This window comes from Xiphophorus maculatus, unplaced genomic scaffold (genome assembly GCF_002775205.1).
Source record: "Xiphophorus maculatus strain JP 163 A unplaced genomic scaffold, X_maculatus-5.0-male Unplaced_Scaffold_138, whole genome shotgun sequence".
NCBI classification, from domain to species: domain Eukaryota; kingdom Metazoa; phylum Chordata; class Actinopteri; order Cyprinodontiformes; family Poeciliidae; genus Xiphophorus; species Xiphophorus maculatus.
In genome coordinates this window covers 197,778-223,936 of record NW_019369751.1, presented here as the reverse complement: position 1 = coordinate 223,936, position 26,159 = coordinate 197,778, and the positions used below count along the sequence as shown (strand labels likewise).

General features: G+C 36.5%; 1 protein-coding gene, 1 long non-coding RNA gene and 1 pseudogene across 2 annotated transcripts in view; 2 read left to right on the top strand and 1 right to left on the bottom strand.

Moving 5' to 3' along the window:
- Nucleotides 1-3,457: 3,457 nt before the first annotated feature.
- On the top strand, nt 3,458-6,728 carry LOC111607812 (annotated as a pseudogene).
- A 2,537-nt stretch (nt 6,729-9,265) lies between these two features.
- LOC111607814 lies at nt 9,266-10,958 on the top strand. The gene is made up of 2 exons (XR_002752434.1): nt 9,266-9,363; nt 9,565-10,958. It is a non-coding gene; the product is annotated as an uncharacterized LOC111607814 (long non-coding RNA).
- Nucleotides 10,959-13,428: 2,470 nt separating this feature from the next.
- LOC111607816 (ribonuclease 3-like) overlaps nt 13,429-26,159 on the bottom strand; it is a 50,931-nt gene continuing 38,200 nt past the window's right edge. The window contains exon 12 of the mRNA XM_023330021.1: nt 13,429-13,753. Within this exon, the coding sequence (XP_023185789.1) occupies nt 13,638-13,753 (116 nt within the window). The 3' untranslated portion in view covers nt 13,429-13,637. The remainder of the gene's footprint in view (nt 13,754-26,159) is intronic.

The window sequence follows — 26,159 nt, the reverse complement described above, 5'->3', positions numbered from 1 at the left end:
CCAAGATGGCGCCATTTAGACTTGTAGGAACTATGTATAGTTTTCTACACATAGAAAACGACTTTAATTGTTTCATTGTTGCCAGCTACGATTAGCAGCACTTGCTAATATTGTTTCTCTCTTGCATTTTACGCACACGAGCATTATGCAAGTAGAGGTTATGAGATATTATGTATTACAAGTTTAATTTGAAAAGAACTAGAAGAAAAAAAACATTTACTACAGTCTTTATGTGTAAGACAGCCATGTTGGATTTCGAAGTACATTTATGGGCATCTGTTCCCTCATTACCTTTCTTTTTTTTACTTTTTGAAATATAATCAACAATCTTAAAGCAATATTTTGCTATTTGGTTTTGTATTTTTGTGACCAAAGGATCAGTTTCCTATTTATTTGCATCAAGATAAACAAAAACATTCAGGTATTTTAAGCAGGTAAGATAAACTCGAGACATTTTTCTAAACTCAAAGAAAAAAAAAATCCAGTTTATTATTTGTTCCCTTGTGTAAAATGAGTAACACAGAAACAGGCACATTTTTTGGGAGCTAAATATATTAGGGAACATGTAGTGAATCACAGAGATCTGATTTAGGCAGAAAATAAATGAGATGCCCAGAAGATGGAAAAACAAGCTGACATGTCATCAGTGTGCGTCATTGTTCAGTGAAGATGTAAAAAAACAAGTTTTTAAAAAAAATAATAAAAGTATATTAAGTTGGAGAGAGACGGTTATGGTTAAGAAAGTATTGAGTATATTTTATTTTTATTCAGAACTAAGAAAATTGCAGTGATTACATGAAGTAATAATAATAAAAATATATCTCAAAATTTATTTTATTAATATGATGAGTAAAATATAGCTTCATATTGAAGATTTTTAATGTTAACTTAGACATTTGATTATCAATTTAAAGTTATTGGGCTTCAAGGCTTCAATTTAGATTTTTTGAAACTATTTGGTAGATTTTATTATTGAAACCTGTTGGCATGACTTCCTCCAAAAACCTCATTTTCTCTGGAGCTTTTTAAGCTGGTTTAATTCTGTATTGCACAAAGGCTGACATTTTCCGAGCATTAAAGGCTGGCGGGATCCGGCAGGTTGTTAGTAAAAGCCTTGTCTTTCCAGGAAACCTGTTGCTTTTTCACTGCAGTCTGACAGGTTTCTAATTGCTCCTCCAATCTATATCTCTTGAGAACATTCAACAGATTTCTTTAGTGTTTTTAAAACACACACACAATCATAACACGGCTCTCTGTAGAGCAGATCTTCAATACAAACAGCAGTAAACATAATGAGATCTGATGGAGTTCATCCGCTTTGAGCTAGCTGTCACAACAATCGCAGTCAGGAGAGGATAGCTGTCGGGAAATAAAGCTCCAAAATGATCAATAGTTCATATTTTTTATTTTATTCTTGTAAAGGAGCTCAGTAAAAGGAGTAACCTGTGATCCTGTTGTTACCTTTCAGGTAACTCAGTTTGACAAGAGTCAGTTTTTACTGCTGTTCTCCAGACAAAATGGCTGCCTGGAGAAATTATAGTTGTTGGGATTTTCAGCATATAGAATAAAATAAAGAAAAGGAATTTGTGTTGATCTCAGTTCTTGATTCTTCCTCCAACAAAGCATATGTGGGGTCAGACACTAATGTGGGACAAGAAGACCTGGCTAGCTAATTGTTTCCACCAAAATTAGTCTCTGATGTGTCAGGTTGTGGAAACCACTCACAAATGCTTAATTTGTGAATTGTTCACAGTGTAACAAGTGGAAGACGAAGTGTTTCCCCACAAAGAAGGACGTAGTTGTAATTAGCTCTTTAAACCTGAATAAGGTCGATTTTGTGATGAGTAATCTAACGCGTTGCTATTTCATATCCAGTAGTCAGACTACAGTTACTTATCGAAATCATTTTGCGTTACTATTTTCTTTTGTTATTTAATCGTACTTCCTCTACGCGTCTTGTCGAGTGACCGACGTCTCTATGCGACAGAAATGTAAACAATGGAGACGCGCATTTTGTTGGTGGAAAAACTGGAACTATTTTGAGTTTCTGTTGCCAAGTTTGATTATTATAAGCGGCTTTGGGTTTTTCTTTTTTTTAAGTTGCTTGCAAATTTAATGAGTGGCGGGTTGCGCCTTTTTGGGCTCGTTTTTGAACGTGAAGTTACTCATTTGGCCTTGGAAATAAGCAGAGACTCATAATAAATCCCAGAATTTGTCCGTCATTAAGGTAGTTTTAGTCAGGCTCTCCCTGTCCATCATTTCCCGGATGATCCGCTTTGCTGTGTCTTTGTTAATGTCAAGTTCATATATTACCTCTGAATGATGTCGAGCTTCGCTTTGCGCTCCAGAAAACTGCAAACATCGAGACTAATTTGAACAATAAATGTGAAAACAGCCACGAATAAACGTGTCCGTAGTTGCCAATAATTATAATGGCAACTTAACACCATTATAATTATTAATATTAAGATAAGTGTCACAAATCTGTGCAGCCATGTGAGTTGTGCAGCTGCAGGAGGAGCTCTGTTCGCTGCGCTTTGACACCAAACGCAGGGCCGTAACGCAGAACCTGGAGGCTGGGGGGAGATAAGGGGGCTTTATTATTATTATTGTGTGTTTGCTTATTTATACTGTATATATTTGACCTTTTGCACGGGAGCTGCAATGGAAATTTCGTTGAATGACAATAAATGCTATCTATCTCTCTCTTTCTATTTAAAATCCTTCTTCCAGACAACAGTGGACCACACAAATTACTTTTTTTTGTTTTTACTGTTGTAACCATTAAAAAAATCTCCTCTTCAGTTCAACCTTATAAGTGGAGACACATTGTTGATGTTACCATTATAAAATAGCTTACAATTAAGTTTTGGCAAAGATCAGTGTAATTTTCACAGGAGGCAGAGTGTTGTTGTTAGCAGCTGCTGAAAGTAACTGAAAAAGTTCATTTTAATGTAACTTAGTTACTTTCCAAATCTAGTAGTCAGTAATCTAACTAAGTTACTTTTTCAAGGAGTAATCAGTAATCCGATTAAAGTTACTTCTTCAAAGTAACTATGCCATCACTGCTTGTAAGTTAGTATTTCAAGAGTGCTAAGTAATTTGCATTGGCCATACAGTAATGCATGTTAGTGTCTATTTTTTGCTAAGATTAAATTAATAATTCAGATGTATTCAGAGAACATAACCCAAGTTTATTCCTCCTGTTAGAACCGATTTTATAATAAGTATAATAAGTGATATAGTAATTAAAAGCAGTGTTGGTTTCTGCACATCACTAATTGAAAATACGAACAAGCTTCTTCTATAATAATCATCCAGCAGCTGAATGATTATTATTTATTCATTCATAAACCAAATTAAATAAAATAATAGTTTTACTCTCTTCAGTCCGGAAAAGTTTCAAACATTGCAACAAATTCGTTTCAATGACAAAACCTTGAGTAATGCGTCAGCCTAAACTTTGCTCCTCCTACACCTCCCACTTTATCTGTGAGGGTGGGATGGGCTGAGGGTGTGTGTGTGTGTGTGTGTGTGTGTGTGTGCGGTAGTACATAAGCAGAGGGAGAGAAAGTGAGACCAGGATAAGACCACAGTGGCTGAGAAGTGATGATCGGTCACACAGCCAGCCGCTGCGCTCTGCTGCTCTGAATCCGGCTGATTATTTTTCACCCTTTCACTGTTTCTCCTCCACTTTTCTTCCTCACGTCGTTTCACTGAAACCAGAGCAACAGGATTGTTTTTGGTGCTTGAGGAGGAGCTGAAAGATGAAAATGGGAAAAAGAAACAGCTGAGATAATCCTGGACCGCTCCAAACATTCCCAAACTGAATCGTTTCCTGCTGCTTTTCATCGGCTTCGTCAGTTTCCTCCTCAGCTTCTTCTTGGACAGAGTTTTCATGCGCATGAAGCTGCCAGGATACATCATGGACTAAGAACATGGACAACAGAAATTTACCAAACAAAATCATAGAATCAGTTATAAATAAAGGTGACACTTATCCAAATCTTAACCCATTCAGGACTGGCTGTAACAAAGAGAAGAAGTGAAGATGAACTCCACGGCTCAGCAAGGCTTGATCCCATGCTACCTGAACCAGAGCCTGCGCCTGGGAACTCTGCCAGAGAAAGACGTTTCCGGAGAGGAGAAGGATTCCTCTGCTGGCTGCTACGAGCAGCTGCCGATTTCCACCGAGGTCTTCCTCACTTTGGGCATCATCAGCCTGCTGGAGAACATCCTGGTGATCGCCGCCATCATCAAGAACAAGAACCTCCATTCCCCGATCTACTTCTTCATCTGTAGCGTGGCGGTCGCTGACATGCTGGTCAGCGTCTCCAACGCCTTGGAAACGATCGTCATAGAGCTGATCAACAGCGGCAGCCTCACCATCCCCGTCACGTTCATCAAAAGCATGGACAACGTGTTCGACTCCATGATCTGCAGCTCTCAGCTCGCCTCCATCTGCAGCTTGCTCGCCATCGCCATCGACCGCTACATCACCATCTTCTACGCCCTGCGGTACCACAACATCGTCACCATCCGGCGGGCGTTGCTGGTCATCGCCAGCATCTGGACGTGCTGCACCGTCTCTGGCATCCTGTTCATCATCTAGTCAGAGAGCACCATGGTGCTCATCTGCCTCATCACCATGTTCTTCACCATGCTGGTCCTCATGGCGTCGCTCTACGTTCACATGTTCCTGCTGGCTCGCCAGCACATGAAGCGCATTGCCGCCCTGCGGGGCAACGCGCCCATCCAGCAGCGCGCCAACATGAAGAGCTTCATCACCCTCACCATCCTGCTGGGGGTGTTTGTGGTGTGCTGGGCGCCCTTCTTTCTGCACCTCATCCTGATGATCACCTGCCCCAGGAACCCCTACTGCACCTGCTTCATGTCGCACTTCAACATGTACCTCATCCTCATCATGTGCAACTCCGTCATCGACCCCATCATCTACGCTTTCCGCAGGCAGGAGATGAGGAAGACCTTTAAGGAGATCTTCTGCTGGTGTATTAGCTTTCTGTGAGACGCTCCAGGTAGTTCATCTGTAATCTGTGTGCAGTGCAAAGCTCCAGGTCTGCAGGATAAGTGGGGCTGATTAGACGGTTGGCTAACAGAGGATTTGTCTGCAGTCCACAATGTTGTGAATCTAAAAGGATGAAGAGCCTGAAATGTCAGTTTTGCAGCAGCACAGATTGAAAATGCTTCAGCATATGATGTTTTTAAAGCACATTAGACAGCTAAGAATGAGATAAGAGACTAACTTTGTTACAACTGAGATTACTTTATGTCTCCATTGGTTTTTGAACATGGAACCATTGGGTAGGACTTTATAGCATCGCCACATAAGGTGATATGACATTACTCTTAACTGTAATCATAACATTGACTTATAAGGTGATCATACCTTATAAGGCAACCACAGTATTGCATTATAAAGCGATCATTACATTATAATTATAACTTACCCTTATAAGGTAATCCTGCAATCACAACTCTGTCTTATAAGGCGAGTTTTTCTCTTTAAATTAATCACACCATTGATTTCTGAGGTAACCATAACTTTGCCTTATGATGTAATCAAGGATAAAAATAATGCCTTAAAAGGTAATCATACCATTGTTTACTGACACAACCATGATATTGCCATAAAAGGAGGCCTATTGCTTCATAAGGTTATCAGAACAATCACGCCCTCTCTTGTACTCGCTTTTTTTTTTCATTTTTGGCCACCTTTATTCAACTGAAAGTTTACAAAACAGCCAAATAAATTAGTGTTTTAAAACTTAATTCAGTTAAAGGAAGCTAGGTGTGCTAAATGTTTGCAAGTTTAGCAAAGGTGCTAAACGAAGCATTAGCTCTGCTATTAATAGCAGAGCTAATTATAATGTGATTGTGTTAATTGCAATGCGCTAATTAGCACATTAGCAGGTTAGCGGAAGTGTACCCACCGCTTTGATTTCATCACAGCACAAATTTCAAGAACAGTATCGGTCTCTTTCCAGCACAAATCAGCTAAACTTTATTATTAAACTATTTTCTTTTATAGCAGGCAGACTTTCAGTACCAAATAAGAATTGTTTACTTCAAACCCTCAGGCAAAAAAGTAATGTCATTAAGTTAAAAGTTGTCAAAGAAAGTTCAACATTGCACAATGTTGAGCTAAAAAAATAATCAGAAATATTTGATGGCACCATTCACAGGTTCAAACAGGGTAAAAAAAATCTGCTTGTTTCTCATCTACGCTCTTGTAAGTTTGTGTAAGTATTTGTGTAAATTTGCACATTTGAGTTATTCACACTGGCACTTTAAGCATGTGGTTATAAGTAAGTCTATTTTTCAGTGTGTTTGTGTGAAAGGGAGGAGTATAATTAATGTAGGTTTTCTCTGTGTGTCTGACCTGCTGCTTTTTTAAATCTTTGCCTTAATGGTGTTGCACTGTGATATAAAAAGAAACCGTATTCTGTATGAAAGTGTCTCAGAAAAAAAAGATTATGTACAGTTTTGATGTTTTAAGTGTTGCCTTTTTAATGTGCACCTCTGTAAACTTGAATTGCATTCAAACGCTCACAAAATGCACAAGAGAACAGATGTAAACAGGGTGTCTTATCAGCTCCGCCTGACATGTGACTCATGCAACTGAAAAACATGTTTTGTATTTTTTTTCCCATCAGTGCGTACTGTGAATCACTGCTGCTGTGACTTGAATAAATCATAATGCAACCTGAGCCGCAGATCTGTATGTAACTTTACTCTGATTTTGCACAAAACTGAGATAAAACTCAACGTTTCCTTCAGTTTGGGAGGAAATCCAACCTTCAGATCGCAAACCATTAAATTATGGCTTCCAGAAATCCCTGTAGGTGATGAATAATCACTTCGTCTTCAGGAGGATTTTATATATTGCAGCTATTCAATCTGATAAAGCCAATTAATTTGGCTTTATCTTTCTTTACAGCCTTGAATGGCACCTGAAAAACCTTCAGTGATGCTTTTAAAGCAGTGGCAGAAGCAAGAAATTGAATTCTTTCCAATGTCAAGACAATTTCAAATTAGTTTTGGTTTATAGGAAATTAAAAATGCAACAGTTTTCTTAGTAGATCAAGAAAAAGAGATTGTAAAAATCACCAAGAACTGGAAAAGCTTAATAGAATAAAGTCGGGAAAACTGACTTTGTTATATTTCTTTTTCAGCAATAACATAGATGCTAACTAGCTAGCGAGGGTAATGTTTCAGCCAGTCAACAGTACATAATACAGATGTCTGCATACGACTCAAACTTATGCCTGACAGAAAAGGCATGTGAGGGAAAAACCATAGATTACGCATGATTAGACAATTCTAGCAAAAATGTTATACCTGTGATTATCGTATTTAAGGCCAAACTACATTTTTTTACCTGGATTTAAGGCATTTTAAGGCCTTAATTTTAGATACTTGAATTTAAGGCTTTTATAAGGTGCTATTGCAGGTCAGGCTGCAAACGACAGCTTTAGCTCCTCTTCCTCATCCCTGTGGTCCTACTGCCATCTGCAGAAAAGCACTGCTTGGTTAGAAACAACCAATCAGGGCCAGGATGTCTGTCATTGCTCTAGCTGCCAGCATAACCTATCATAAATGCTAGGTCCTATTAGTATGTAGACCAATGACCGCAAATAAACAGTTTAAGTCGTTTCTCTGACACAATCACATTTAAGAGCGAGTATGTGAGGTTGATTGGCAGCACTAAGACCCGCCTCCTGGCTCTGATTGGTTGCTTTTGGTGCATTTCTCCAGACGACAATAATACCTCAGGGAAGAGGTGGAGGACATCGATCTTTTCACAGATTAACTGTCTCATAACAAACTGTCACAACATAGTGACAGTTTTAAGAAATATGTTAAAAATATTATTTTATTCTGATTGTTTTGGCTACAACTATAAAGTTTATTTTGTATGAGATTCATCTGAATAATTTATTTTGCTGTATTTTATGTTGAAAATCTTTTGTTAAAAGAGTGTTACATTTATCAAAAATATTTTCTACATCCTGTAAATTCCTCCTTCATTTTGATTTTAAGTTTAAATCCCCACAGTAATCTACAATATGGGGGATTTGGAGCAGGAAAGCTTTTATCCACATTAATGTATTTTAATAGCTGGATAAGTCGTCTGAAAGCTTTTACTTGTGAGAGGTGTTTTCTCTTTTCTTTGTTAGCTAAGCTGTTTGCATTTGAGGGTCTCTGCTGGGTCACCCAGAACGAAACATGGGAAAATGTCTTGTTATAAGTAAACTTATCTGCTAAAGGAACCACAAACTTTCTCATCAATATTAAGGAATTATTTACTTAAAATAAACCCCTAAATATTGCTGAACAGTTACTTAAAAGCTAGTTTTGTCTTATTTATCTCAATATGATTTTCAATAAGAAAGTTCTGCAGGAGGTCGACTCGACAGAACAGCAAAACATTTTGTTCCCAAAGCAGAAATCTGTTGTCTGCAAATGCTTTTTTTCCCAGTCAGACACAGAAATCAACACAATGAACCGCAGTCTAACAAAAGCTGCTGGATTGTTAGCAAAACTTTAGAACCCAAAAAAGTGAAGGTTACATTCAATAAAATTTCCATTTGCTCTCATTCTGATCTTTGTTCCTGTTATTTCCAAATGAAGGTAAAGTAGACGACAGAAAGCTTTTCAAAACTGAAGAACTGTTTCATGGTAAATGTAACACGGCCTTTTAAAGCTCTAATTAGCCATTAACATTTTTCCCCTGGTTGTAAATTTCTCCGTTTTTAACAAAGTGCCTTTAACATTATAAAGAGTCAAGAGTTTAATTTAATCATTCTGGTCTGCTTTCCGCCCTTCCTCTCGTCCATTATCAGGAGACGGATAAGCAGTTTAATAAGTGTGACTGTCTCTGTGTCTGATTTAATGAGATATAGACAAATATCCAAAAGGCAAAATTAAAACAAATGAAGTGTGAAGTGTGCATGTTGTGAGTGAGGACAGAGGCTCTCTGGCTTCCAGGGTCACAGTAATGATGAGTTATTTTTAGACATATTGACTTTGTTTGACTCAAAAGTTTTGCTTAAATTGTGTCAACTGTTTTGAAGTTAGAAGTTTACTTTATGGTATTGTGCTGCTTTGACAGCATTTTTCTTGAATAGTTTATGGATATTGTGTTAATGCCATTGTAAGTTATTTGTAATCGCAATAAGTGCGAAGGCTTTTATTTTGAAGAATTACTGTGTTGTCTGCCACGGACTTCCTGTTTGGTAATTTCCGGTTTTCTCCGTGAGCTGCAGCAAGCATGGCTGAATGTGTTGTGTCTTCAGCATTTAATCCTGTGCCATCCGCGAGAAATTAAGGCGAAGCAATGCTGTAAGTGTTATTTTCTGATAACATACATGTTGTGTAAGATGTATCAGATATTATATTACGAAGATGTTAATGTTTAGTTATGGCGGCGGATATTCTTGTTTAACCATGCATAGTGGATTGCATATAACTGCAGAGTTTATGTATGTACTGTAAGTTTCTTCGGACACATAACTAAGTTTGTATTGTTTGTTCTGTTTACAGTTTTCACCCAGCTTATGATACGTGGAAGTCGACAGTAAATGTTCAATCTTGCTACACGTCTCCCTCTCATCAATTTGCTGTGGTTTACCTTGGTGTTTAGTCGGAGTTGTTACACTTTTGATGAGAACACTACAGGTATATTTGGTGAAAATGCCTTAATGCACTGGAAATAATACAAAACTAACTTAAAAGTAACTTTCTACTATGTGTAGGAGTTTTTTTAAGTCAATAATTCCTTAATATTGATGGGAATTTAGTTTCACTGGCCGATAATTTCACTTATGTGGAAATAATTTCATATTGTTTGAAATAATAATAGTACTTTTTCATCAATGTTAAGGAATTATTTACTTAAAATAAGCTCAAATTCCTGCTGAAAAGTTACTTTTAAAAAGAAAAATGTAGCTAACAACCAAAGCCCAGTTAAAGTGGCTGGGCTTCGCTGGGGTTGCTAGGCAACGGCACAGCGCCAATTGAGTGTGTCTTAAAAATTGTGAGGTTTAAAATTGGCTCATTTTCAAGGCACCAAAAGACATGAACTTATTGGCAAAAAACAGCTGGGTAGGTTTTTTAAGTGCCTTGTTTGTTTTTAGAAGCAACAGAAACACAAATGGAAGAACAAAACGAGCAAAATGTAAATTTTGAGTCACAGGTCTCCTTTAATAAATTTAAGTGGACTTAGCGAAAGACTCCATTTCTTCACTGGACTACCTGAAAGCTGCCACTTTCCCTCCTAAAGCTTTAAAACGCCCACAGTGACATTTAGCAGAAGGTTAATTACAGGCCAGCTCATTCCTCAGGGTTAAAAACGAGGCCTTTCAACAGCACAACACCATAAGACTAATCAGGAACCCTGCAGCCTAATGAGCTGATCCCATACAGCAGAGGTCCCTGAACGCATCGTCAGCCCGTCCTAAGGTGTGTCAGGTTAACGCCACAGCGGCCAGCGTGTGGGCGGGCAGCGTGTAGGAAGCTTCTGAGGACATCATCACAACATCTACGTCTTGGTTTTTAAAGAAATAAGAAGCTAAAAACTCTCCCAGCTCACCTAAAAAATCTATTCACCACTCAAGTATACCAGTTATGAATATTTCAAGGTAAACAATCAAAGAAAAAATTCTATTTTCTAACCTATTTAAAGGTAAAATGCTATTTCCTCTGAGTTGCTAAAAGTAAAATGTTTTAATTTAGTTGAATTCTTGTTCAATATTTAACAGAAAATAAAACATTTCTTCACTTCTTTCCATTTGATTTCTGTCAAACATTTGTGAAAATGTTAATCTGTTATGGTCTCAGATGAAACTGTACTCATGTGGAAATAGAGCTCCATCTGGTGGATGAGATCAGAACTGCACCGCTCCGTTTCTGTAAATAAACCAACTTTTACAAGTAAATGTAGTTTATTTTTTAAACATGAAGCATATTGAGGTTGTGTTAATTAATTTGAGACACGTTTTAAAAAATATACAAGAAAGATTGAGCTGTTTTCATTCTTCCACCACACTTTTTTAAGTTTACACTTTGTGTTGTTGACATTGGCAGGATTTTAAATATTGCTCTAGTTCCATTGGCAGATAAATTTATTTCTAACAAGATAATTTTCATGTGTTATAAGTAAAACAATCTGCCAATGCAACTAGTAATTTATTTGTCAATATTAATACATGATTGACTTAAATTAAGATCCTTTATCTTGTTGAAAGATTATCTAAAAGTTAGTTTTGTCTTATTTCAAGTGTACTGAGATATTTGCAGTAGAAACTATCAAAAAGTGCTTGGTGAGATTTTGTGTTTTTGCAGTGTGGGACAGAAAAGCTAAAAAAAAAAAAAAAAGAATAAATCTGGTACTGTATGCCCTGACTCAGTGTCTTTCCTGGAAATATTTCATACTGGAGCAGCTGAAATGTGAAAAAGCAGAGTTTTTCCACCAACTTATTGATGATGAGTTCACTGGCTTGTTTTCGCTAACAGAATGGCAGCTTCCTGTCTGTTTCCACTTCAGAGTCCTTCTGCAGCATCACTTATTCAGGTGGCATTGAGTGGAGTGGGCTGCTTCCGCACTTATTGCTTTTCCTCCAACAAGATGGCACTCAGGAGGAACTACTTTAGCATCTGCTGCTTTATTATTCCTAAACAGCCTAAAAAGAGTAGAGCTGTGCTGTTTCTACTGTATCTACAGCAGGCGGATGAATCAAAACGTCCATCTGTGACATCAGAAACTCACCACAGTGAATCTGAGATCAGCGCCACGTTTTTACGTCTTCTTCTGCTCTCACTCCGTAAAGCGCCTCATGCAGGATTCATGCCTGCTGTAGACATGAAAAGGAAATCACCTTCTCTTGTCCTGCATCTCGTCAACAACGAACACGTCTATTTTTCATGCTGTCTACATGCGTGCACATCAATCTTAAGCAGGAAAAGCACTTATGGAAATTACAAGACTGCAGGAGATTTCCACAACAGACCGAAAGTGACAGAAACAGATGTTTTTCTCAGTTCATCGTAACTTGGGTAAATAAAAAGAGCTGTTTTCAAGTACAAAGACAGGAAAGGTATTTAAATTACTTTCTTAAATTATGAATTAACTACAACTTGCTACGTTTTTTGGAAAAGCAGCAACACCCAGATATTATTCAGTCAAGAAAGTTATTTAAATAGAACCTGAAAAACCACTGCATCATGCCCCAAACAACAGGTGAGAAACCGATCACTGCACTGCAAAAACACAAAATCTTGCCAAGTATTTTCGTCAAGTTTACAGTGCAAATCAATCAAATTTTATTTGTATAGCACATTTCAGCAGCAAGGCATTTCAAAGTGCTTTACATCATATCAAACACAGAAACACAATGCAACATAGAATCAACTCAAATATCTCAGTACAGTTGAAATATGACAACATTTTATTTACAAGTAACTTTTCAGCAAGATAAAGAGCTTATTTTACATCAATAATTCCTAAATATTGGTGAAAAAGTTCTAGTTTCACTGGCAGATTATGAAACTTTTGACAAGACATATTTCCCATATTTTAAATTAAATAATCTGCCAGAGAAACTTGTTCTTTTTCATCAATATTAAGGAATTATTGATTTAAAACAAGCTCTTTATCTTGCTGAAAAGTTACTTGTAAATACATTTTGTCTTATTTCAAGTAAATAAAGATATTCATACTGGAAACTAGACAACAAATTTTTTTGAACTGTGGCGTCTATCAGTTTAAGAAATTCCCAACAATGGAAAAATGTATTCCCAGTTGTCACCAGCAGCAGTGAGAAGGATATAAATAAACATGAAATAATATATTTAGCATTGCTTTTTGTATTTATTGTTGTCTGGTATTAAGATTAGTTTGATTTTCTGGAATAAAAAGCAAAAACAGAAGAAACCTGTTTTTAACAGCGCTACCTGTCTGCTGCCACTAGAGGGCAGAAGAGAATCTGTTTGTCTCTGCAGACATGGTTGGTTAGCAGAAAGATTTCCAATAAGTTTGGGCTAATAAAGTGCGAAACAGCCGTTCCATCAAGAAAAATGAGAATCTGCTGAAGTCGCAACCTGCTAATATCAACACAAATTAAAAAGAAAAATGTGTTTAGTGCAATTTATTAGCAAGAAATTATAAAACTTCTGCACACACACACACAAGCCCACTTTCTCACTATTCTCCTTACTTCAGTAGGAAACTGCGAGAAAGCAGAAAGTGTTCACACAACTTTTGATGGAAATCTTTTCTGTTCCCGTGGACAAACTCCACCCACACTGAGTGACACTCAGCAGAAATGGAGGAAAACATAAATACTTTCTGTATGACTCATTTATATTGATTTTAATCAGCGGGTCAATTTGAATTGACCCGCTGATTAAAGTAAGTATCAAATTCAATTATAAAATTATATTACTTGTGGTTCGAGGGTACGAGGTCTAGGAGAGTTTACTGAAAGGTTCCTAGTCTTAGTCTCTTAAGGGGTCCAGGTGGTCCGGTGCTTGACGGCTGGTGTCCAGGAGGGAAACAGAGGATTGCGTCGGAGGGCGGACAGGTAGGCTCGGGCTAACTTGTAGTCAGACGGAGGAGGTCAGTCTGGGAACTCGGGCAACCAGTGGGTAAGACCCACGGCGTCACGAGGGGAATCTCGACCAGAGAAACAGACAGGATCTGTAAAGGCTTCTCCGGGCTTCACCAGGAAAAAACCTGAAGGCAAAAACAACAGGGAAAGTTACTAAAGGCTTCAGAACAATGAGGAAAGATCTAAAGCTCTAGGTCCTAGAGCTTGCCTCTAGGTGAAGTTTGACACGAGAAACTAATAAACAGTACACACACAGCACATATGTCAGAGTCAAGGCTCGCGGGCCACATGCATGCCTGCCGAGAATTGCATCCCCTGTCGCGGGAGCGCGCATCTTTCTAAACTCTCGCATTTTAATGAGGAAACGGACTGAAATATGACCGAAGACGAAACTTTTAAAGATATTCGTAACAATATCACGTTTCTTAAACATGTCAGCCTTAAAACGGTGGGTTTTATATCGCAGATTAATTGAAATAAATACGGTTTTTACACATTTATTGAGACAAATGAGTCGAACGTTTTCTGAAGAAAATGCTCTCCGCATTTGGTTTGAAATTTCCCGATTTTTCTTTTAACATCATATTAGCTTAAAGTATTACAAAACAGAGGCCCATTATGTAGAACATTTTATATCATGCTTAACTGTCTAGCATATTAATGTAGAGGGGATGCATTTTAATGACTGAGCCTGCCAATATTTGTATCCCCTGTCTATTGTTGATATGAAACGTATAGCAGTTGCACAGAGAATAAGTGTCATTACGTAGAAAAGGTGAAGTCCCTCTTAACTCTTCATTTCTTCAAGTTAGCAGAGGGATGCATTTTCTGGCATAGCAAATTATTACCTTGCCAATATATGTAGGCCTTATATATTTTCCACAAATATAATTCTACTGATACAAAATGTATACCAGCAGTTCATAAAACAAGTGTGATTGTATAGAAAAAGTAATTTCACTCTTGACTCTTTATTTCTCCATGTAAGCAGGGGATGCATGTACAGCAAAGCCTATTATTAGCCTGCCAAAATATGCATGGCCTCTCCATGTTCTTCAAATATTATCCTATCGATATAAAACCCATACCAGTAATTCATAGAACATCTCTGATTATGTAGAAAAGGTGAAATCCCTCTTTAATTCTTTATTTCTCAATGTTAGCAGGGGATGCATTTTTTGGCAATATGGATGTCGAGCCTGCCAAAATATGCATGCCCTATCTATTTTCCTCAAATGTTATCCTACTGATATGAAACTTATACCAGTAGTTCATAGAACATGTGTGATTATGTAGAAAAATGTATTTCACTCTTAACTCTTTATTTCTCTATTTTAGCAGGGGATGCATTTTACGGCAGAGCCTATTATTAGCCTGCCAATATCTGCATGCCCCCTCTATTTTTCTCAAATATAATCCTATTGATATAAAACTCATCCCAGTAGCTAAGAGGATAAGTGTAATTATGTAGAAAAGGTAAAATCCCTCTTGACTCTTTATTTTTTCAAGCTAGGAGGGGGATGCATTTTTTGGCAATATCGAATTTGAGCCTGCCGATATTTGCATGCCATACCTATTTTCCCCAAATATCATCCTATTGATATAAAACTCATACCAGCAGTTAAGGGAACAAATGTGATTATGTAGAAAATGTTATTTCTTTATTATCGCTATTGCAAGGATACTGAAGGAAATAAATCTGACAATGCATCTTTGCTAAATGTAAAGCATGCACAAACCATTTTTATTTTGGTTTAACATAAAAATTAAATCACTTTTTTTTTCATTAATTTCAACAAAAGAATATTCATAACAAAAATCTTTGGAAAACCAATTAAGTCAACAAAAATTATGTCACATGTTTAAACTGAAAATCCACTGAACTGCAGTCATTAAAGATTTAGATTGGTACAAACATAAAATCTATAAACACATTGCACAGCAGCAGTCTGTGTCGGTTTGTGGGACCTTAATGCAGCCTTGGTGGTACCACCAGTTGCATCTGTCACATGTGATCTGTAAATACATAATACAAAATGGTCAAATAACAACATAAAGAATGTTTTCTTTTAGCTCCTTATCTGTTTACTGAAGGTGATTTTGGGTTTTGTCAACATAAAGCTTCTTCTTAATTATCAATATATGATTGGTAGAACTTTATTTGAGGAGATGACAGCCTGTTCCTGACATGTATGGAGGTAAAAAAATTCTAGGACCACAAGCAACTGTGTTTAATGTTTTACGACTGTACTTAAAAAAAAAAAAAACTTAAGCTACTTCCCACTTACCTGCCTTGGGTGTTTATTTATTTTATTATGATTTATTTTTGTATATCTACATACTTTGCAACTATTTTAAGGATGGTATATGGTTTGCTTGAATTGATTTTTCACTGCATTACATTGTTGTCTTACCCACATGTGATCTTCTGTGTCCTCACTGTCACAGTGTCTGCAGAGTCTGTAGAGTCTCCACTGACAAACCGCATCTTTAAATTAATGTTATAAAATAATCTTAATGGTATTTTTTTGTGTTTTTTTTTTCTTTTAAATAATTCCATTTGTTAGTGTTCTTTTGAAAGTGGAACAATAATCCTCTGTGTATATCTCAGTTGTCTAATCATCCCTTTTTGATAATGTCTGGTCTCATAAACAAATACAAGTAATAGAAACTGTACATCATATTGGCATATTAGGCAGGCGCACATGGTGTCTGTCTATTCATGAATTGAAACACACATATATTTAATGTATTTCTGGGATTTATGGTAAAAGAAAGCATCACTTAGTGTTTACTTTTTTATAATTTTCTCCAACTTAAGCCACTGAAGGTATAAAAATGGCATTCAGAAAATTTTAATATGTCTACATATATATGTGTGTACATCTTGTGAAATTTGTCATTTTGTAAATGTTAATTTTATGAAAACACAGTAATGAATATAATGGTTCACATAATACATCTCATTCCAGTTTTGTACTTTCACAAACTGCAAGTCCTTTTTGTTTATTAAGTTACATTAAAGCTACTCAAGAAAAGTGTACGTAATTGTATCCTAGAACAATTTTAAGTTTGTTGATTATGTTTTTTGCCTCAACAGCTATTGGGCTGTTATGTGTAATTTATTTATTAGAGATCAAGGCCAGGTGTATTGAAATGTTCTTCACTAATTGAATTTGACATAAACACTAACATGATTGTACTTTACACATCTGCAAAGTTCAATATTTTAATATTTCTAATTAGATAAAATAGCTGACCTAACACAATTTTTTTGTGCGTGCATGATTTTACACACAACATAGTATCCCACCCACATCGGAACTGAATAAAAAATATGTCAAAAGACACCTGATTCTGAGAGAAGTGTGGAAGAAATGTTGAGTCGCATGGTATTAACAGCTTCTGCTGTTGATGGAAAGTTCTGGTCCTTGTTTTCCAGTATGCACTCTGCAAACTTTAAAGGCAAATATATTTTTTTGAAAAAAGAAAGAAGAGTAACAGCGGACTCATTACAAAGACAAAATATTTGTCAAAGTATTAGATTGTCATATAGAGGTCATGACATTGATGAATAATTTAACATTTTTGCTATACTTATTTCAGACTCTTTCCATTGTCATTAAAATAAATCAACCATGTAATAAAGCAATATAATTCATAAACTACATTATATTTCAGGCAGAAATGCACAGTTTAAGTTGTTTAGCCAAAGCTGTTCATCATCTTAAAAGTTCTACTCCTACAAAATAGCATTAGATTAATGGCAATGTGATTATTAGAAAACCACTTTCATATTAATCTTTTTTTCACAACATCAAAAACGTAAACAAGCATGTATACCAATATATTGATATATAATTCTATCTATCTTCAGACATAGATAGATATACATGTATGTGGAAAGAGACAGAACAGTACACATAAAGGTTATATAAATTGATTTGTAAACAGGCAATGTTCTACATTACATAAGAGATATAAGTAATCATAGTCAAGTATATACAGTACAGACCAAAAGTTTGGACACACAGTTGTGTCCAAACTTTTGGTCTGTACTGTATATATATATATATACTGTATATAAAAACATAAAACCACGGCTGCCCAAATCACGGCAGAATTAAATGTGCACCTCAACTCCCCTGTTTCCACCAAAACTGTCCGTCGGGAGCACCACAGGGTCAATATACACGGCCGGGCTGCTATAGCCAAACCTTTGGTCACTCGTGCCAATGCCAAACGTCGGTTTCAATGGTGCGAGAAACGCAAATCTTGGGCTGTGGACAATATGAAACATGTATTGTTCTCTGATGAGTCCACCTTTACTGTTTTCCCCACATCCGGGAGAGTTACAGTGTGGAGAAGCCCCAAAGAAGCGTACCACCCAGACTGTTGCATGCCCAGAGTGAAGCATGGGGGAGGATCAGTGATGGTTTGGGCTGCCATATCATGGCATTCCCTTGGCTCCATACTTGTGCTAGATGGGCGCGTCACTGCCAAGGACTACCGAACCATTCTGGAGGACCATGTGCATCCATGTATATATATATATATATATATATATATATATATATATATATATATATATATATATATATATATATATATATATATATATATATATATATATATATATATATATATATATATATATATATTTAAACAGCACTTATTTTAAGGGCAAACACACCACATGAAACCACACCTTCCTGGATGGCATGTTATACTGTTTCACATTTCCACATTGACACTTTCATCCCTTTGCTTCTCATAAATGTCCTTGTTGAGAGGATAAAATGTTAAATTAACATTCTAGTTATCCAATTATGACATTTTTTATTATAATAAACAATAATTGTTCTTGTTTTTCTCACCTTGTTACTTCCAAGCAACTCTTCACATCTTTTTGGGACTCTCCAAGTGAGTTAAGGAAACCTTTTGTTATGAATATTCTTTTGTTGAAATTAATGAAAAAAAAAGTGATTTAATTTTTATGTTAAACCAAAATAAGAATGGTTTGTGCATGCTTTACATTTAGCAAAGATGCATTGTCAGATTTATTTCCTTCAGTATCCTTGCAATAGCGATAATAAAGAAATAACATTTTCTACATAATCACATTTGTTCCCTTAACTGCTGGTATGAGTTTTATATCAATAGGATGATATTTGGGGAAAATAGGTATGGCATGCAAATATCGGCAGGCTCAAATTCGATATTGCCAAAAAATGCATCCCCCTCCTAGCTTGAAAAAATAAAGAGTCAAGAGGGATTTTACCTTTTCTACATAATTACACTTATCCTCTTAGCTACTGGGATGAGTTTTATATCAATAGGATTATATTTGAGAAAAATAGAGGGGGCATGCAGATATTGGCAGGCTAATAATAGGCTCTGCCGTAAAATGCATCCCCTGCTAAAATAGAGAAATAAAGAGTTAAGAGTGAAATAGCTTTTTCTACATAATCACACATGTTCTATGAACTACTGGTATAAGTTTCATATCAGTAGGATAACATTTGAGAAAAATAGGTAGGGCATGCATATTTTGGCAGGCTCGACATCCATATTGCCAAAAAATGCATCCCCTGCTAACTTGGATAAATAAAGAGTTTAGAGTGAAATAACTTTTTCTACATAATCAGAGTAGTTGTATGAACTGCTGGTATGAATTTCAAAGCAATAGGATAAAATTTGAGGAAAATAGGTAGGGCATGCATATTTTGGCAGGCTCGACATCCATATTGCCAAAAAATGCATCCCCTGCTAACATTGAGAAATAAAGAATTAAAGAGGGATTTCACCTTTTCTACATAATCAGAGATGTTCTATGAATTACTGGTATGGGTTTTATATCGATAGGATAATATTTGAAGAACATGGAGAGGCCATGCATATTTTGGCAGGCTAATAATAGGCTTTGCTGTACATGCATCCCCTGCTTACATGGAGAAATAAAGAGTCAAGAGTGAAATTACTTTTTCTATACAATCACACTTGTTTTATGAACTGCTGGTATACATTTTGTATCAGTAGAATTATATTTGTGGAAAATATATAAGGCCTACATATATTGGCAAGGTAATAATTTGCTATGCCAGAAAATGCATCCCTCTGCTAACTTGAAGAAATGAAGAGTTAAGAGGGACTTCACCTTTTCTACGTAATGACACTTATTCTCTGTGCAACTGCTATACGTTTCATATCAACAATAGACAGGGGATACAAATATTGGCAGGCTCAGTCATTAAAATGCATCCCCTCTACATTAATATGCTAGACAGTTAAGCATGATATAAAATGTTCTACATAATGGGCCTCTGTTTTGTAATACTTTAAGCTAATATGATGTTAAAAGAAAAATCGGGAAATTTCAAACCAAATGCGGAGAGCATTTTCTTCAGAAAACGTTCGACTCATTTGTCTCAATAAATGTGTAAAAACCGTATTTATTTCAATTAATCTGCGATATAAAACCCACCGTTTTAAGGCTGACATGTTTAAGAAACGTGATATTGTTACGAATATCTTTAAAAGTTTCGTCTTCGGTCATATTTCAGTCCGTTTCCTCATTAAAATGCGAGAGTTTAGAAAGATGCGCGCTCCCGCGACAGGGGATGCAATTCTCGGCAGGCATGCATTTCTGGGCATAACACCTGCGACACGTGTAGAAGGGATTTATTAGCACAGCAGTCGTCAGCATAACTGCAAGTTACTGCATGTTACTTCTCCTTGATGAAAGTGTTGTTCTTGATTAACAGATTTTTGCACTTTATTTTATTGTATTTCAATCCAATTATATTTTAAAAATATTTCAGTTGTGTCTGTTGAAAATTAAAGATTACTGACAGAGCCATAAGAAAATATTGCTTTATTTATCTGATCATATTGGAATATATTTGTTAGGTTTTCAGTAGGTTCAATTAGGTTCACTAGACTATATGCGTCATTTAAAAAAAATTCAATGAACATTAAATCAGTCCGGCCCTCGGCTTGTAGCTAAATTTTTTATTTGGCCCTCCGTCCATTTGACTTTGACACCCCTGGTCTAGGAGGCTCAGAGGTACCGTTACTGGCTAACACTCGGGCGCTGAAGGACTGGCAGAAGCCTTCTTTAGTACAGGCCGCTGATGAGTTGATCAGGTTCAGGTGTGCTTGATGACTGTCTACACACACACTCCAGTCAGGTGAGTAGGGCGCCATCTGTCGTAAAAGGTGAGTGTATGCACAGAAAAACCCACAAAGCAAGACAAAAAGGAAAAAAATGTATTTTTATTTGGAAAATATATAAATATGTGGTCTGAATTGTAAAAAGAACAAATAATAAACATCAGAATGTCAAAATAAGAAAACTAACTTACAAGTAAGTTTTCAGCAAGAAACAGGAGCTTGTTTTAAGTTAATAATTCCTTAATATTGACAAAAAGTATCAGATTATTTCACTTATTACATGGAAAATATCTTGTTATAAGTGGAATAATCTGCCAGAGGAGCAAGTCTATATATTTTATTAGTATTAATAAATTATCTACTTGTTGAAAAGTTACTTGTAAGTTAGTTTTGTCTTAATTCAAGTGTACTGAAATATTTGCACTAGAAGCTAGACCAAAAATACTTGGTAATATTTTGTGTTTTTGCTTTCATTACATGAGTAAAGTACGCAATACTCTGTGCAATGAATAACATATTCTATTTTTTGTATGCATACAACAAAGGCCTGCTGTAGAATGTCCTATTTTTTTATGACCAGTTTTCTTCCTAGAACTTTTATTCTGGAAGTAAAATCCCTGATTTTGCACGTTGCAAAGCGATTACACGATGATTTGTCAAGGTAAGCAGCTTCAAAAGCTCTCTGTCACAAGGTCTCTGTGAACACATCCTCTGGTCATGTTTGGGATAATGATAATACAGTTTCAATGAAGGAGGCGTCTCTTACCAACATCCCCTGCAGCCTTCTGCAGTTTTTTCATAAGAGTCCTGTGACTTCTCAAGAAGCAACATCAATGCAGTGCTTACGTAATAAATTCCCTCACCTCCCAAAAAAAAAAAAGATGAAAGACAACTGTGAGTTATTCACTTGAGTTTCAGAATATGACGGGTGAAGTTTGAAATCACAGCAACACAAAAAATTCTCTTTTTACATCAGTAGTATTGCTACAGTTTCAGGTGAGCAGAACTGGTCCGGGGAATGCAAACACACAGCAGAGGTAACTCTGCAGCCGAACCTGCTGCACAACAACATCAGGCTGAGAAGATTTATGGATGGATTAGTGATGTATGCATGTGTTTCAGTGGATACTAAGAGAAAAAGATACAAAAATGGCTTTATTTTAATCAGAAATAATAAAAAAGAAGAGTTCTGACTAGTTTATAGGAAATAATTATTAGATTTTTGTTGAGGTTCTGACTAAAGGAAACATTTTTGTTTATTGATTTTAACTGATTCAAAACAGAAAATATTACTTATTGTTCTTGTGCAGTTTCTAGTGCAAATATTTTAATATTACAAGTAACTTTTTAGCAAGATTGAAGAGCTTATTTTAGCTCAATAAATCCTTAATATTAATGAAAAAGTATTGATTACACTGGCAGATTATTTCACTGATAATAGGGGGAAAAATGTCAGGTTATAAGTGAAATTAAAGCTGCAAGCAGCCTGGAGCGGCTCTCGCAGCTCAGCGCCGCTTCGGCCTATTGGCCACCGCGGGGTTCCAGCCACCGCAGAAGCTCTTGCACGGTTTCCAGAGCCGCAACCCGCTCGCCACCGCAGAAGCTCTGCCGCAGTTTCCAGCACCAGCCAGGCGCCTTCGAAGCTGTTGCGCCTTTTCCCCGCCCGTCCACCGGGCGATACGCATTAATGCGTTCGGCAGCATTCCCTGACGACTGTCAAAAATTCTGGTGCAGATCGGTCGATGCATTAAAATTGACCAATGGCTAGTTAAATCAGTAGCCAACTAAATTTATATTTTTATAAATATAATAGTTTATAAGTTATATTTTATTAGAATCCCCGGGGAGAGAGAAAAATTCACGGAAAGTGGAGGGAATAGCAATATGTGGAAGAAAATAAAAGGAATGAAAGTGCTGAGACGAATGCTGAATAATTGGGAATGAATGCGTATGTGTCTGCTGTGTAAGTATTCAACGGCATGCTCTGTATATAATGTAAATTTTAAAATGTGCATGTATTGGCTTATTAAATGACTGATTGCTTTCAAAGTGGCGTTGAAGCGTTGAAAGCTTAACTGTGCTCTGCTTAAGAGTTAAAAGTTGGTCTTTTATATTGTCTGCAATTGTTCTATACTGTTCGTAAATTGTGAAATATAGATAGGAAAATATAGCCATAGCTGCTGCCTTGTTTAGAAACTTAAAGCGCACTGGGAGAAAGAAAGGCGTTTTTGGTGGATTGCCAGGAATAGAAGCACACGAACATTTCCTCCCACCCTTTCTACCCTCTCTCTCTCTCTCTCTCTCTCTCTCTCTCTCTCTCTGCTCTACTCTCTCTCTCTCTCTCTCTCTCTCCCTCTCCCTGCCTACCCCTCCGTTTCAGTCTCGCCCCCTGGTTCAGTTGTAAAGCAGGTTAAGTTAACCTTGTGCTATAGGTAAAGCACCTAATTTTCTTAACTAAATGATGCCTGCAGGTATATCTATTAGCAGGTTTAATTTTGCCTGCACTTGGTTGGGTACATTATTTTAAGTGTATTTGACAAGTTTACCAAAATATAAAAAATGTTATTCAAACTGCATTTGCCTTGTTTTACTTTTTACTTGTACTTTTCAGTACATTACTTGAGTACATCCATTTTTACAGTACTTTCCATACTTAAGTACAAGAAGTTTCAGATACTTTAAGACTTTAACTCAAGTAACATTTCAGTCAGTGACTTGGACTTTTACCAAAGTCATATTTTGGAGAGGTACTTATACTTTTACTTGACTCTGAGATTTCAGTACTTTATACAACACTGTTTAATTACGCATCTGTTTTCAGCCATTTTCACTCGAGTGTAAATGTTGCGTTTACACTTACACCAACTCATTGACTATGCGTTCTGTCTGCTTTCAATAAGTCCTTAAAATTAAATAATTTTGAACATATTTCCACATTAATCAGACCTTCCATGATTTCAGGATTGATTTTGTAATGTTTTTCACAATCCATGTCACAAATTTAGAAATATTTGCAAACAATTTAGCAATATTTGTACTTTTGCATAATGGCAAATGTAATTTTTGTAACTCTCCATGTCAATTACAGACGATAACTTGACTTCAAGTACAGCAGTGTAGTAGAAGTAAGAAATACTGCCACCATTTTTGAGGAAGATTTGCACAAAAATTGTAAGAATCTGTTCATTTGAGGTGAATTTCTGCGATTGTGGAATTACAGAAAACTTGACAGACCAATGAGGCAGCAATGTAGTAGAAGTAGGAAATACTGCCACTTGCAGGTGGGAAGCAGTGGAGTTAGCATGACTTAAACTTTACGTTTTGACCATTTTTGTGGAATATTTGCAGGAAGAAATTCGCCGATCTCCTGATTTAACATAAATTTCCTGAATTCATTAACAACTGGAGGGACTTATTGATGTAACTTGACAGTAAACAAGTAAAATCTGATTTTATTTGATTGATAAAATAATATTAGAGCACACAATTGGGCCACATTAAAAGCTGCGGCGGACCGGATTTGGCCCCTGGGCCTTGAGTTTGACACATATTTAAAGACTGTTGCTATATGACAGCCTCATGACCATCATCGCATGCTAACAGTTCAATATTCGGGTAGCAGATGCAATATTTCACAGTAACATAACCAAAACCTACTCACATTGCACTAAAAACCAATTCCATTTATTCACAAAACCAAAAACCACAATTGAACAAAAACCTAGCAGATTCTCACACTAATCCAAAAATCTCATCTTTCTAGTCAAAATACAATCTTAGAGAGACTCTATAGGCACCCTTCTGTCAAATTTTAATCGGAGTTTGATGGATGATTGATTGATGACTAATAGATTTTGATTTCCGGTCACAGGATGCCCCTCCCCCACCTTTCCCACCCCTCCCCCACCTTTCCCACCCCTCCCCCCAGACAGATCCGTTTTTCCCACGCCTTCAGACCTGTATGAGTTGTAAGAATAATACAAGTAAAGTATGGAAATTATGAGTTTTAAGAATAATACAATGAAAGTATGAAAAACAATGAAAGTGTTAGATAATTGAGAATAATATACAATATAGTATATTTAAATAGGATGTTGTAGTTACCTCCGGTTTTAAACGGAATATTTTTCCTGAGACACTGTGGAAACGGGCTCTGTGAGGCAGGTTAAAAAAATCCTAGTTGGGTGATTCTCATGACCTTTGGGGTCAAAACACATGTTGTGCAAGGAAACTCTATGTCACCGACATCCTCTGACAAACAATCGATAACAATGGTGATCAATCTCTGGTTTTAAAACGGAATATCTTCCTGATCGGGTCTGCTATCAGCTCTTGGAATCTGCATATGTCACCACCCAGACCCCCCTCCTACCATGGGTGCTTGTCTGTGTGTGTGTGTGTGTGTGTGGGGGGGTGTGTGTGTGTGTGTGTGTGTGTGTGTGTGTGTGTGTGTGTGTGTGTGTGTGTGTGTGTGTGTGTGTGTGTGTGTGTGTGTGTGTATAAAGACATATAGAAACAAAAGTCCCTAAAGAAAACCTACAGTTTAACTATTTTACTGCATTATTTATGGTAGCACAATTAGCCGGTCTTGACTATGAGTTTGTGATTTCCTTCATCACTTCAATTTTAAACTCTAATAGATTTTCTTTTTCTGTAACACTTGCTAGTGTGATACATTTCAGTAAATGTTCCTCATTTGTACACGTACTTCTTAAGAATATGTGACAGACAGTAAACAGGCCTACTCAAATTTAACTTTTATCTTCCCGCAGTTAAAGAATTTGTTCAGACTTTTCCAGAATTTGGCCCGGTATCACTGTGAATGATTTTGTTCTGATTTTTTTCTTGCTGTTGAATCAACGCTGATCTTCCCACTGCTTCATGTTTTCTCCAAAAGAGTAAATCTTGGTTTAAATACATTTGAAACTCAGATTTTTTTTCTGTAACACTTGCTAGTGTGAAACATGTTAGTAAAAGTTCCTCATCTGTACACGTACTTCTGAACAATATCTGACAGGGACTAATCAGGCCTCGGTGAGGTTCCCTTGGATTTATATTGATTTATTCAATGTGTAAATATTTATCAAACTGAATAGCCATTCAGTTTTTATATAGTATTTTTTTTCTTTTGGTGTTTGTTGCATAAATTTAAATATATGCTGGCTATCAGCCAACAATTCAATCAGTGAATTTGTGTTTTTTCTTAAATACTCCCTCTCACCGAGACTTACTTACATCTTCTGACAGCTAGCTTATAATAACTTATAATAACATTGACTAAGTTTGCTATTGGTACACTTTACCTAAAAATAAAAATTAAACATACTCACTACACAACCATGCTCCAAGAGTTGCTCA